Genomic DNA, 13,809 nt, shown 5'->3' with positions numbered 1-13,809 from the left:
TCTTTACCGAGTCACTAGGGAAGCCCCAGGCCCTTGGGTTACCTGCTATCAAACCCCACTACCCTCTGCGTTTGACTGGTTCCCAAAGCAAGTCATCACTGAAACCAGCTAGGGCACCGTGTGACTGTAAAAACAGCCCCGAATTACTTCCCTCCTTCTTTGGACACAAACTTCTCCCACATTTACCCCAGGCTTAGCTATTTGATTTCATTTGATCAATGGGACATTAATCAAGAAATGTGAAGCAAGCAGAGATCTGGAAGGTACTCAGGCAGGAACTTGCTCTCTCTGGCTGCTTTGAGGAAGCTGTCACCACCATTGTGTGAAGCCCATGCTCGCTCTCAGATGCTGGAGGGCACGTGGCTAAGTCAAATCTGTGGTCCCAGCTGACACTGAGCCGCTACCAGGCATGTGAGTGAGCTACACTGGACCTCAGGCTCCCGCTAGGCCAGCCCAGGCAAGAGAATGGCTCAATCGATCCACAGAATGATTCATAGCCCTACTTTTAGAACAAATCTATTCTTCAGTAAAAACTAAGATATGTCATATCCTACAGTCTGAATAACCCACCTTGGCAATGATCTCAGTGGAAAACCAAGATGTTGATGGATGGCCAGACGGAAGGAGCCCAACCTAGAGAAACCCAAGCCACGCCACGAGGACGAGTTCCCACTCCAGTGTTGTATCTCTCATTAAACCTTTTGTGATTTCCAGTGCTCAGCTGAGCCTGCCCTCAACTTGGCATGAACTCACGCTCAGTTATTCTGCTTGATCAATATTCTCATGCTGTGTTTTCAAACCAATAAGCCTCTCAAAAGTAGAGACTGATATCTGTGTTATTCCTGTATTTAATGTAAGCAAAAACAACAACAACTATTCAACTCAACTAAAAAGTGATCATTAGGGGCTTCCCTGGTGGTCCAGTGGCTAAGACTCCATGCCCCTAATACAGGACGCCCAGGTTTAATCTCTGGTCAGGGAACTAGATCCCACATGCCACAACCAAGACCCAGTGTTAAAAAATATATTTTAAAAATAGATCATTTTAAAAAAAGATAAATGTCGTGTCTTTGTACTTTTCTGTATGTTTGAAAGCTTTTATAATAAAGTGTGTATAATAAAAAGCTTTTATAATAAAATGTGGGAGGAGAGAGGGAAGAAATAAATCTATTTTTTCCCTTACTGACTGACTGCACACTACAAACACTATGGCCTTACAGGGTAAGTCTTGTTTCCCACTCTTCCCAGAACTTAGAAGGATGCCCGGCCCACTGGAGCTACTCTACAAACAGTTGTAAAATGACCATACGAAAAGATTAAAAGGAAAACAGCATTCAAGAAAAGTCAGAGGAAAACCATCGAACTTGCATCATTAGATTAACATCTGCTTCAAAGTGTTCATGTGCTTCAGAGGGAGATGGCACTGGTAAAGAGAGACAGTACAGCGAAGCCCCACACGGCCCCTGTTCGTACACCGCTCAGGAGGGGTGTCCCCACCACACACCCTGACCCCGTGACCTGTCCTCCCAGCAGGTGAGTGTATGGTCATCAAGGGTCAATCTGCTCTTCCCAGGCCTGTTGATGCCAAAAGTATTTGTAATGCTCCTTAACCAAATAGTATGTAAATGGACAAAATTAATTGAAAAAGAATAAGTTCCCTGTGTCTGCAAGAACCAGGTCAAATGCTCCGCAAAGTGAGTTGGTAAAAAAAAACAGCTGTCAGATTAGGTAGGAGAGACAACCCTTAAGAACTGGAGAAAGTCTTACCTGGGAGGATCAGATTGCTTGGCGAGCATCTTTAAATCTCACTACTCTTGAAAAAGACTGGGAATGGAAGTCATAGACACTGGACTGTGGGGTGAGATTTACGCAAGAATGACCATGGGAAACCCTGGGGGCCAGGCACAGAGCAGAGGGCTGGGTCACCTCCAAAGTGGGGACGCGGAATATACATTAATAGGTTGTAAATTAAGATTTAAAAGTGAACAGTACATTTATACAATTTTTTTACTGACATTTTTATTGACCCGCTTCCAGTCCTGATTGCTAGGAGTAGAATGTCTGCTTCCCGATCAAAGGGAGAGACTTTACAGTTCAAAGATGGTCACTTGAAGAGCCACTGACCTTCGGAAGGGTGGGAAGCCACAGAGCAGTATGTACGTGATCACGCCAGCCGCCCAGACGTCCACCTTCAGGCCATAGCTGGGGAAACAGAGCGGGTGGGAGGAGAGACAGGACGCCACTCCCACGAACCCGCCACAGGACTGGAGGACATGCCTTGGTTTGTTAGGGGAAAAGGCCTTTCAGTACCAAACCACTCGTTTCATGCAGATGAATGAACTACCCTTTGGACAAAGGTATCTGCTCTTCTCCCAAACTCTCCACTATCTGGATTCCAAGACTGGCCTTGGGACAGAGGTCCAGGCCCAGGGCTCTTGGAAGTACAAGCACAAACTGGAGTTCCTGGGATCAAAGTCACGGTGCGGGAATCAGCCTCTCCCACCCACCATGTTCCCGGGAGGCATGAGAGTCCACAGCAGCAGTCGTGGCAAATATACCTGTTCCCAGAGTTCAAGCACTAACCCAACCCCATAGGAGGCATACCCGGTTTCAGCAATGATTTCGGGGGCCACGTAAGTCGGGGTGCCGCAGACAGTGTACAGTGGGCCTTCCACCACAGTGGCCAGCCCGAAGTCTCCCAGCTTCAGAGACTTGGTCCCATCAGGATATTCGCACACCTGGAACAGAAACCAGCGAATGCTCAGAAGTGTTTTTCCCTCACTGATCGCAAGGCGGGGAGCCTCTGGAATTGGGCAGAAATGACACAGATACATTTACCAACAAATCATAAGAAACCTCTCCTTCTGATATTAAGTCCATGGTTTATCTCTGCTGCTTTTTAGTTTTGTGTTTTGATTTTTTGGCCACGTGGCATCTTAGTCCCCCGACCAGGGAACTGAACCTGCAGCCCCTGCATCAGAAGCCCGGCGTCTCGACCACTGGACCATCAGGGAAGTCCCTCTCTTGCTTTTTAAAGCTATATATATATATATATATTTTTTTTAGAGATGTTGCGTGTGATTTTGATTGTGTGAAATATGGAAAAAATATTTCATAGATATTTAGTAGAATGAACACGCGTGCATGCTGAGGGGAGGTGGGCGGCTTACCTGGTTTGCTTGAGAGGCCCCTGAGCCTCAAGGCAGGACGCTGACCTCTGCTGCATGCGTGTCGGGGTGGGGGTGGGGGTTGGCACTTGAGAGCCTCAGAAATGGTGTTTACTAGAGGTTGTCCACTAAAGCACTAGGTGCTCTCCAACTCACGTTTAGTTTACAAGATACAATTAGGACTTGCTCTCTAGACAACGATGAGTATAAACAGTGATCCAACCTAGGGGAGAACTTTGGAAATCTAGAAAGAAAATGATCTTTGGGATGAGACAGCCCAAGCCTGCAGGACGAAACACTCCACCCATTTGTCTGGTGACCTGACCCCTGAAAGCCCCTCATCCACCCTGGGCATGTTTCGTCATCTGTGAAATGGGATAACAGCTGGTCCCTGGCTCACAGTGCTGGTGTGAGAGTGAAATGAGATGAAGCTCAGATCAGGACTGGGTGAATGCTCCTTCTTTCCTGGAAGGAATGGCTGATTAGATCAGGTGGATCATCATCTTGGAAAAGGTTTAACAGTGCTGGTGAGGATGTGATGTGTTTGCTGACATCGAAGCAACTTTTCTAGAAAGTATGGCAGTCCTATGTAAATTTCTTCATATCCTTAATAACCTGTGATCTGTAAATTCACTTCTAAGAACCTGCTGTAAGGGAACAGAGATGGATCCAAAGGTTATACCCAAGAATGCCAACCTCAGAATTCATCTTCTGGTTTTTAAAAAATAGAAGCAACATAAGTGGCCAACAGGTTAATGACTTAATAAATCATAGCAAATTCCTACAGTGATATTATGGAGTCACTAATAAGCACAATTCAGGCAAATATTAATCCTATGGGAAATACTCAGTGTATTAAAGAAAAAGGAACATTCAAAATTATATATAATTTTGAATGTTCCTTTTTCTTTAATATATAATATATATTATTATATAATATATAATATATATTACTATATATATATTTAATATATAATATATATATTAAATATATATAATTTTGAATGTTCCTTTTTAATATATAATATATATTATATAATATATATATTACTCTATATATTTAATATATAATATATATATTATAATATATATATAATATAATATATATATAGTAATACCCTAAAATGTTAAGCTTATGCTAGATGGCAGCATTAAAGGTTACTGTACTTTTCTTCTTTATACTTTTCAGAAGTTTCCAGAATGTTTACAATGAACACATGCTCGTTCCATAATTCAGAAAAATTAATTTTATATATAAGCAGACTTTCCTTATGGGATAAAAGTCTGGAAGTTATTTTAAATGGATGGTTTTCGAAGCAAACAAGTGTATATAAGAACATAATCTGAGACCTGACCGTATGAGTTTTAATAAGCAATTTGCCTCTTAGATGTCCATTCTGAAAACACTGAATTTCAAAATAACTGCAAAAACCTAATATGTACTTATGTCATATCTTTCCTCTACTTTTACATTTTACACGTTTGTTTGTGTTTCCTTGTCTCCCACTATGAACGGAACCAGATTTTTATCTAAATCACTACTTACTAAAGGAAGAGAAAAATTTAGCAAATGATGTTTTTTCAAGATAAGCACATTAACGACACCGTCCATCAGTCTGATACTTAATGATGGGGAGTGATTATTATATACTCCTCAATAAAAAAAAAACAACAAAAACCTCAGGCCTTCCTAATGCCAATGACCCCCATCTTAATAGGCATTTTTCAAGGGGGACCACTGAAATACCCTTCTCGCTTGGGATGCTTCTCAGCAGTTGAAGAGGATTAGTTTTCACCTCAGTACTTGAATAATTGCTTCCACGCTGATGTACCAAAGACCACGCTCAGCAAGCATCTTTATGACTTTTCAGTTTCCTAGGACTGAGGGTGAGGATTTGGGTGCCCTCACAGATATTTATCACTTTGCGTCAGCCCACAGCTCAGCAGAAGCATATTCAAAGCTACTAAGGATTCAGCCTAAAGCAGCAGAAACCAGGTTCTTAGTCATGCTTCGTCTTAGGACGACTTTCCATCCATTACGTTTAATGTAAACATTAACGAGAACAATCTGAATTATAGTTAGAATTTATGATGCATTTATTGCAACCCAGACTTTAGAAATTCCCTACGCAATTGCAGTGATAAGAACATTATAATTCTAAATGTATCATGAGAGTAAAAAAAAGTTTTGTTAACGTCACTTTGTTTTTACAACTTTACAATATGCTCATTAGGTACTTTTCTTTTTTTTTTTTAATCATGTTTATTTTAGACGTTCAATTTAGGGATGCCTAGGGATATTTAAGAGCTGTTGTTGGACACTCAGAGGTCCCAGAAGTCCCATTTTTCACATCCTCTACAAGGAATTCAGAGTCAGATGCAGGAGCATAAACAGAAAGGGACTGAAGAGTCTATAGTCACTGAATAATGTTTGAGCAAGGGGTACTCTGGCTAAACATCAAAAGGGAAGTGTCAAATAGGGCAGACAAGCCTGAACTGATAATGTTTTACCTGATTCATCTCTCATCAGTGCTAGACACAGAGGCAAATATGTGAAAAAGAACATAAGGAAAATATATATACACCCCTATACATCTGCAGGTACACACACACACACTTATGAGACTCCTTTAAGAGGCCGACACTGGCACACGCAGGGCTTTGCTTTAGGAGACCAATCTTAAGGAAGAGGTGATAAACGCAGAGCGACTCCAAGGCCTCATTCTGGCAGAGTTCAGTTCTCCTCACAGGCCTGGAAGATTCCCACAGTCTCCCAAACACCGTCTCATCGCACTTCTGTAGTCACCCTGCTGGGCAACTAGGAAGGGAGCTGTTATTCTACTTTACAGACAAGGAAACCGAGGCCCGGCAAAATCAAGTTTCGAGCGGGTGGCCAAGTGGGATTCCAAACAAGTCCACTCCCATCCGCTGCACTCCCCTGTAGTCTGAAAGGCTACAGGGCGTACAGACCCTGGGGAGGACGTAGCCCAGCACCCGCGTGGGAACGCCGGCTCTGCTGTGCGCAGATGCTCCGCCACCAGCCGAGAGGCCCTGTCTCAAGCTGCTCTCAGATGCAAAACATCCCACATACAAACTGCATGCTGCAAGTTCTCTAAATAAAATGTCAGCACCGTGATTTAGAAGGACCTCAAATATGAGAAACCAGCCCTCTCCTCTCCCCTGTCCCCAGAACCCCTGGAAAGGCGGAATTTATCACTGGTCTCTCACAGTTAACTCTGACCGGGCACCACCGGCTGTAACTCATGGCATTAATGGCCACCCCTGTGCTCCCTGACATGGCGACCCATACATCTCTGCTGGCAGGGTTTAAATTACGACACAGCTGCCAGACGAGGGGATGCAAATGAGACGTCTGAATGCCCTGGTGCTCACAGATAGGATTCTCTCAGAGTAGCAGGGGCTGGCAGCCCCTCTGTGGACTGGCTTCTAGCGCCGCGATGGCACTCTCATCCCGGGCTGACGCCAGCGTGCTAACTGTCTGTAGGTCTGCCGGGGGTCCCCTTGGGTCGGCAGTGGCAGACACGTATCTTACTGAGACGTGCGATGAAGAGTGTCCACAGCCTGACCCCAGGGGCCTCGCATGTCACAGGGGAGCCTCATGCAGGTCTCATCCAGGTTGACCATCCTCCTCCTCCTCCTCCTCCTCCCCTTTGGGCGGCAGAGCGGGGCTGGGGCGGGTGGGGCCAGGGCAGGGGAGGCAGATGAGGCCCTGACTCTGGTCTCCTGGCCGCCGCCCGAGACGCGGCAGGCTGGGGCGGTCAGTCCCTACCACGGTCTCTTCCCTGACGAGTAATGAGAGCAAAGGCTGAGGGATGGGGGCCGTGGAGGGCAGGGTGTCCTCGGGAACACCGGGGAGCCCTGTCACCTCTGCTCAGCCGGCGGTGGCGGGGTTGGGGGGACGCTACCACGCCCCGAGCCTCCCGGTGCAGCAGCAGGACGGCGGGGCCTCATGTGCCCGAGGCCTGCTTCGCCACTGTCCCCACTCCTCCTCAGAGGTCAGAACGCCAACCCCATGACACATCATGCTTCACACACCAGGGGTATTTATTTTCCTAACAGAAAGAAAACACATTCCCTGAAGGCAGAAGACGGTAAGAAAACAAACGTCACACGCTTGTAAGTGGACGCTGAAAAGTGATCAAACGGCACTGTCCAAAGGGGAACAGAACTGTGGATCAGGAGGGCCCAGGAACGGCGCCTCAGCCTACCCATCAAAGCAGCTCCGCTCAGCAATTGCTGGTCTGCTGCACGCAGGACGCAGGGTGCAAAGACCTGGGTGTGAGTGTCCGCTTCAGGTGAGCTGAGTGACCATCGCGGCCAGTCACCAGCATGGACTTCTCTCCCACTGTGTGTTCGCTCAGTGCCCAGGAGATCAGGTGACTGAACACACACCTGCTCTATGGGTGCCTACGACCTAGAGAACGGGAAAGACTAGAGACGTCTTCAAGAATATTAGAGATGTCGAGGGAACATTTCATGCAAACATGAGCACAATAAAGGACAGAAATGGTATGGACCTAACAGAAGCAGAAGATATCAAGAAGAGGTGGCAAGAATACACAGAAGAACTGTACAAAAAAGATCTTCACGACCCAGATAATGACGATGGTGTGATCACTCACCTAGAGCCAGACATCCTGGAATGCAAAGTCAAGTGGGCCTTAGAAGCCATCACTATGAACAAAGCTAGTGGAGGTGATGGAATTGCAGTTGAGCTATTGAGAATCCTGAAAGATGATGCTGTGAAAGTGCTGCACTCAATATGCCAGCAAATTTGGAAAACTCAGCAGTGGCTACAGGACTGGAAAAGGTCAGTGTTCATTCCAATTCCAAAGAAAGGCAACGCCAAAGAATGCTCAAACTACCACACAATTGCAATCATCTCACACGCTAGTAAAGTAATGCTCAAAATTCTCCAAGCCAGGCTTCAACAGTATGTGAACCATGAACTTTCAGATTTTCAAGTTGGATTTAGAAAAGGCAGAGGAACCAGAGATCAAACTGCCAACATCCGCTGCATCATCGAAAAAGCAAGAGAGTTCCAGAAAAACATCTATTTCTGCTTTATTAACTATGCCAAAGCCTTTGACTGTGTGGATCACAACAAACTGTGGAAAATTCTTTAGGAGATGGGAATACCAGACCACCTGACCTGCCTCTTGAGAAATCTGTATGCAGGTCAGGAAGCAACAGTTAGAACTGGACATGGAACAACAGACTGGTTCCAAATCGGGAAAGGAGTACGTCAAGGTTGCATATTGTCACCCTGTTTATTTAACTTAAATGCAGAGTACATCATGAGAAATGCTTGGCTGGATGAAACACAAGCTGGAATCAAGATTGCAGATATGCAGATGACACCACCCTTATGGCAGAAAGTGAAGAAGAACTAAAGAGCTTCTTGATGAAAGTTAAAGAGGAGAGTGAAATAGTCGGCTTAAAACAACATTCAGAAAACTAAGATCATGGCATTTGGTCCTATCACTTCATGGCAAATAGATGGGGAATCAGTGGAAACAGTGACAGACTTTATTTTGGGGGACTCCAAAATCACTGCAGATGGTGACTGCAGCCATGAAATTAAAAGACACTTATTCCTTGGAAGGAAAGTTATGACCAACCTAGATAGCATATTCAAAAGCAGAGACATTACTTTGCCAACAAAGGTCCATCTAGTCAAAGCTATGGTTTTTCCAGTAGTCATGTATGGATGTGAGAGTTGGACCATAAAGAAAGCTGAGTGCCGAAGAATTGATGCTTTTGAATTGTGGTGTTGGAGAAGACTCTTGAGAATTCACTGGACTGCAAGGAGATGCAACCAGTCCATCCTAAAGGAAATCAATCCTGAATATTCATTGAAAGGACTGATGCTGAAACTGAAACTCCCAATACTTTGGCCACGTCACGCGAAGAATTGACTCATTGGAAAAGACCCTGATGGTGGGAAAGATTGAAGGCAGAAGGAGAAGGGGACGACAGAGGATGAGATGGTTGCATGGTATCACCAACTCAATGGACATGAGTTTGAGTAAACTCTAGGAGTTGATGATGGACAGGGAGGCCTGGTGTGCTATAGTCTATTGGGTCGCAAAGAATCGGACACGACCAAGCAATTGAACTGAACTGACCTAGAGAAAATGACAGATAAATAAATGATAAAATCACAGAACCATGGTAGTGCAGCAGAAACCAGAGGTGACCAGGACTGACTGTCTCTGCTCAAGGAGGCTGGGGTAATGTCAAGACATGCCTTGTTCAGTATCTTATGAAATGAACCTGTTTGCTGGGGGACAGGATGCTGCAAACAAGACCAGTATGGTGGCGCTTTAGTTGCTAAATTGTGTCCAACTCTTGCCACTCCAAGGAATGTAGCCCACCAGACTCTTCTGTCCATGGAATGTTCCAGGCAAGAATACTGGAGTGGGTGGCCGTCTCCTTCTCCAGGGATCTTCTTGATCCAGGGATCGAACCCAGGTCTCCTGCACTGGCAGGTGGATTCTTTACTGACTGAGCACACTGTATCACTTTATGATGACCAGTTTGAACATCAACAATGAGGTTTGACACTGTTGATGAAAGTCTGGTTTTCACCAACTCTGGGGCCGGGGGAAACCTGTGTTTGGATGAACTCACATGATAGAGGAGACACAGATAACCTCACTTGCCAAAAAGTAGGGATGATGATGGTGATGCTCGGCCCTGAAAGTCGGGAACAGAGAGGCCTAGTATCTTGTGTGTACTGGCGGATCTGTGTAGGGAGAACTCCCAAACTGCCTTCTCTGAAATTTCTCTACAGTGTAGACATAAGGACTGTCCCCAGTCAGCAAGCTACATTTAGTGATTCAGGCCACCATTCAGTGAGTTACATCTAGCTTTAAGGTGAGTGCTGTGCTGGCCAGATGGGTAGGGAAGGGAGGACCAGGACAAGAGGCTGGAAGGGTGAACTGGGGCCAGACTGTGATGCCGAGCACCGTAACAGAGTAGCCTCTCCTCTGTAGAGCAGCAGGATAAAGACTTCCCAACAAGAAGAGTCAGCATCCCTGGGGCTCAATCTCCATACCCACAAAGCTGAGCTGAACAGACTATGTTAGGTTTTCAAAGTTCTGTCCTGCACACAAGTGAACCCTTCCACTTCTGTCTATGAGCCTCTAATTCTGTCACCAATTTATGCAGCAGAATTTTTTGCATCATAAAGTAATTTCCTGTTTGTCTTTCTCCAGTTAGTACCATCCATTAAAACATAAATGAAAATGGGTTTTCTGGGCTTCCCTTGTGGCTCACAGGTAAAGACTCTGCCTGCCAACGCAGGAGACACAGGCTTGATCCTTGGTCTCGGAAGAGCCCATGTGCCGCGGAGCCACCACTACTGAACCCACGCTCCCACTGAGCCCATGTTCTTCAACTACTGAGCTGCCTGCCCTCGAGTCCACACTCCACAGCCAGAGAAGCCACTGCAGCGAGAAGCCCCCACACCACAACTGAAGCAAAGCCCACACAGCAGCAAAGACCCAGCACAGCCACAAACAAAGAACTTTTCAAGAAAAGAAGAAAGAAAATACGCTTTCTAATGTCTGATAAACAGTAAATGCGGAAGTGCAGATCAGTTCAAGAAATCCATTAAGACTTTATGGCCACTGATTTGATTTTCTAGATTTAAATTCTCTTGGCCCCTTACTTGCAGGGTTGGTATAGATTTTAAAATGTCACAGTCTGCACAGTCTGTGATTCCCGTCACTCTAAAGGGAGAGAGGCCTGAGTTGGAACGGAAAGGCAGAGACAACGTACCAAGAGGTTCTCGGGCTTGATGTCTCGGTGCACGATGTTGAGGGCGTGGAGGTACCTGAGGGCGTTGGCCAGGTTGTACACCATGGCGCTCCCATCCCTCTCCGTGTACTTGGTCGAAGAGGTAATTGCGTCGAAGAGATCTCCACCCTAGAGAACATGTAAAAGAACACATCAAAACATCAACAGTGGCAGCAACAGACTCACAGGTGTAGAGAACGAATTTACGGTTACCAAGTGGGAAGGGTGGGAGGAAGGGATACTTAGGGAGCTTGCGATGGACGTGTACACACTGCCATGTTTAAACTGCAGAAGCAACAAGGACCTACTGTCCAGCACAGGGAACTCTGCTCAATGCCATGTGGCAGCCTGGATGGGACGGGGGTTTGGAGGAGAATGGATACATGTATACGTACGGCCGAGTCCCTTTGCCTTCCACCTGAAACTATCACAATGTTGTTAATCGGGTATACTCCAGTACAAAATAAAAACAAGCTTAATTAAAAAAATCAACAGTGGCAGGGCTATGAGGGGACAAACAAAGCTCATCAGCCTGAAGGAGAGGAGAAAAAAAATGACCCAAGTGCCGTGCAAATGAATCAACACCCATCTCACAAATAACGAAAGTTTCAAGGCAGCAACGTGCATTTCCAGGAAGGGTCTCTGAGAATACCGCTAAGTCTCGGGATCCAGCACTAACGGACTCTCCTGGGGTCTCTCCGCCTCTTACCTTGACCAGTTCCATCACCAGGAAGAGCTCGGTGGCGGTCTCCATCTCCTCAATCAGCATGATGATGTTCGGATGTTTCACCCTGCGCAGGATCGACACTTCATTCTCAATCAGATGTTCCTGGGGAAGAGGGTTCAGAGGGAGGATCAGACACGACGGAACAGGCTCTGTTCCCGCATGCCAGAGGACAACACGGGCTGTGGTCCTGAGCCTGCAGGAGCGCAGACAAACCACACCCTGGGGACAGGACGGAAACCAACAGGACTTCAGACAGCCCTCGAAGGGCTCGGTGTGCTACCTGGACTGTAAGGCACGCCCCCTCCTGCCTCTTCATTCCCAACACTTTAAGAGCTCGTGATGCTGTGAGAGCTTGGGCTTCCCACCCTGCACTTTGTAATGCAGCTGGAATCACTTTTCCCTCCCAGTATCACTCAGAAATGAAGACAGCATGTGAGGAAATTTGGCATACTTATGGGATACAACTTCCAGCCTTATAAACACTTTTAGGTTTTAAGCTATTTACCAACATGAATTTGACTTTTGGGTTGAAATTTGTGAAAAAAGAAACTTTCTTCCTCTGTATTTGGGTATGAAACCACTCACCAGATAGATGTTCCCTATCTTGTACTTCAGAAGTCAGGAAACAGGTAGTACAACGGGGACCACCATCCTCATTTCAACTCTAATCACTTCTCTGAAAACACCGCCTGATTGTCAGTCCTGGTGGGCACTGTGGTGGGATCAGCACCGTAGCAAAATGTGTACTCATGGCATTAAGGAATTATTCTTAGTATGCCAGCCCATGAATCATGAACAACAACTGCTCTATTATGAGATGTTAAAAATCTCTCCATAATGTCACATTTGTTGATCCTCGTTAACCGTGATAATGAATTGTTTAGAATTTAGGGAACGTTCTGTAAGACTGCTAATTGCCCTATTATACACTTTAGGTTTTCAAACAGTTTTCTTTATATAAGCTTACCTTATAAGAGCTATCATTTAGTACCCAGATACACACGCGTGCATGTATATCCATCATGTGTGTGCCCCTCTCATCACCCTTTTTGCCTCCTCTGCTCTCATCAATCTCAGAACTAACCTGAATGCCCCACTGCAGTAGTGAGATCATTATCTTAGCTCTAGTCCAGTATACCATTCATGGTTCCTCTCTTATCTCCATGCCTCCACATATGTGTGTATTTTTACCCAAAGCTCAAATATTTCTGGACAATAGATGGAAGCATAAACTATAACAAGCGAATAAATAATATCCAGACAAAAGTCTGTTGCAGCCTCCTGCACATGGTGAGTGGTGTGTTTTGAGTGTTGAATGCACCGTGTTTGTCCAAACATTGGCAAATGACGCTGCAAACACTAAACAGAAGCCTGGAGGATCCCAGGGACGGGGGAGCCTGGTGGGCTGCCGTCTATGGGGTCGCACAGAGCCGGACACGACTGAAGCGACTTACCAGCAGGGGAAAGAAAAGGGCTTCCCTGGGGGCTTAGTGATAAAGAATCTGCCTGCAATGCAGGAGCCTCAGGAGATGTGTGTTCAATCCCTGGGTCGGGAAGATCCTTTGGAGGAAGGCATGGCAACCCACTCCAGTACTCTTGCCTGGGAAATCAGACAGAGGAGCCTGGCGGGTTACAGTCCATAGGGTCGAAAAGAGCTGGACATGACTGAATGACTTAGCACACACAGAGGGGAAAGAAAACCACCATTCCCCAGGAAACGAGTCCCTTTCTGTCACTGTACAGGGTGCTTGAGTAACATCTCCACACTTGTTCTTAGAACAGTTCTTTGAGTAGGGGGATGCAAACCTAGATTCCTGACATCCAAGCTGACATCTTTTGGAATCTTTCAAAATGAAAATGACAGCTGTCAACCTGAAACTGATTCCTTGAAAGGCTGGAACTAGAGTTAGCACCGCCCTGAGGTAGGCTCGAGGCAGCACCACACTAGGCTTTGTACCAAGCAGAGCAGCTATGCCTACTGATGAGTAGGGCTGGGAAGACTCGGCTGGCTCTGGACTCGGCGCCCGGGGAAGAGGGCAGGTCTCAGACCGGAACCGACCACGGCGGAGAGGCCGCAGGGCTGCCGACCCG

General features: G+C 46.1%; 1 protein-coding gene across 9 annotated transcripts in view; it reads right to left on the bottom strand.

The window, feature by feature from the left end:
* DCLK2 (doublecortin like kinase 2) overlaps nt 1-13,809 on the bottom strand; it is a 188,746-nt gene that overhangs the window by 10,862 nt on the left and 164,075 nt on the right. For all 9 annotated transcript variants that reach the window (XR_003506140.1, XR_003506139.1, XM_027513415.1 and 6 more), the window contains 4 exons: nt 11,701-11,820; nt 10,974-11,120; nt 2,605-2,738; nt 2,125-2,202 (listed from right to left, as the gene is read on the bottom strand). Coding sequence is in view for 7 of the 9 variants with exons in the window: in XM_027513415.1 (XP_027369216.1) it covers nt 2,125-2,202; nt 2,605-2,738; nt 10,974-11,120; nt 11,701-11,820 (479 nt within the window). In the remaining 2 variants the exon portion in view is untranslated. The remainder of the gene's footprint in view (nt 1-2,124; nt 2,203-2,604; nt 2,739-10,973; nt 11,121-11,700; nt 11,821-13,809) is intronic.

The sequence above is a fragment of the Bos indicus x Bos taurus genome, chromosome 17 (assembly GCF_003369695.1).
Source record: "Bos indicus x Bos taurus breed Angus x Brahman F1 hybrid chromosome 17, Bos_hybrid_MaternalHap_v2.0, whole genome shotgun sequence".
NCBI lineage: Eukaryota > Metazoa > Chordata > Mammalia > Artiodactyla > Bovidae > Bos > Bos indicus x Bos taurus.
The sequence above is the reverse complement of the archived record's forward strand: the minus strand, read 5'-3'. Positions and strand labels throughout refer to the sequence as shown.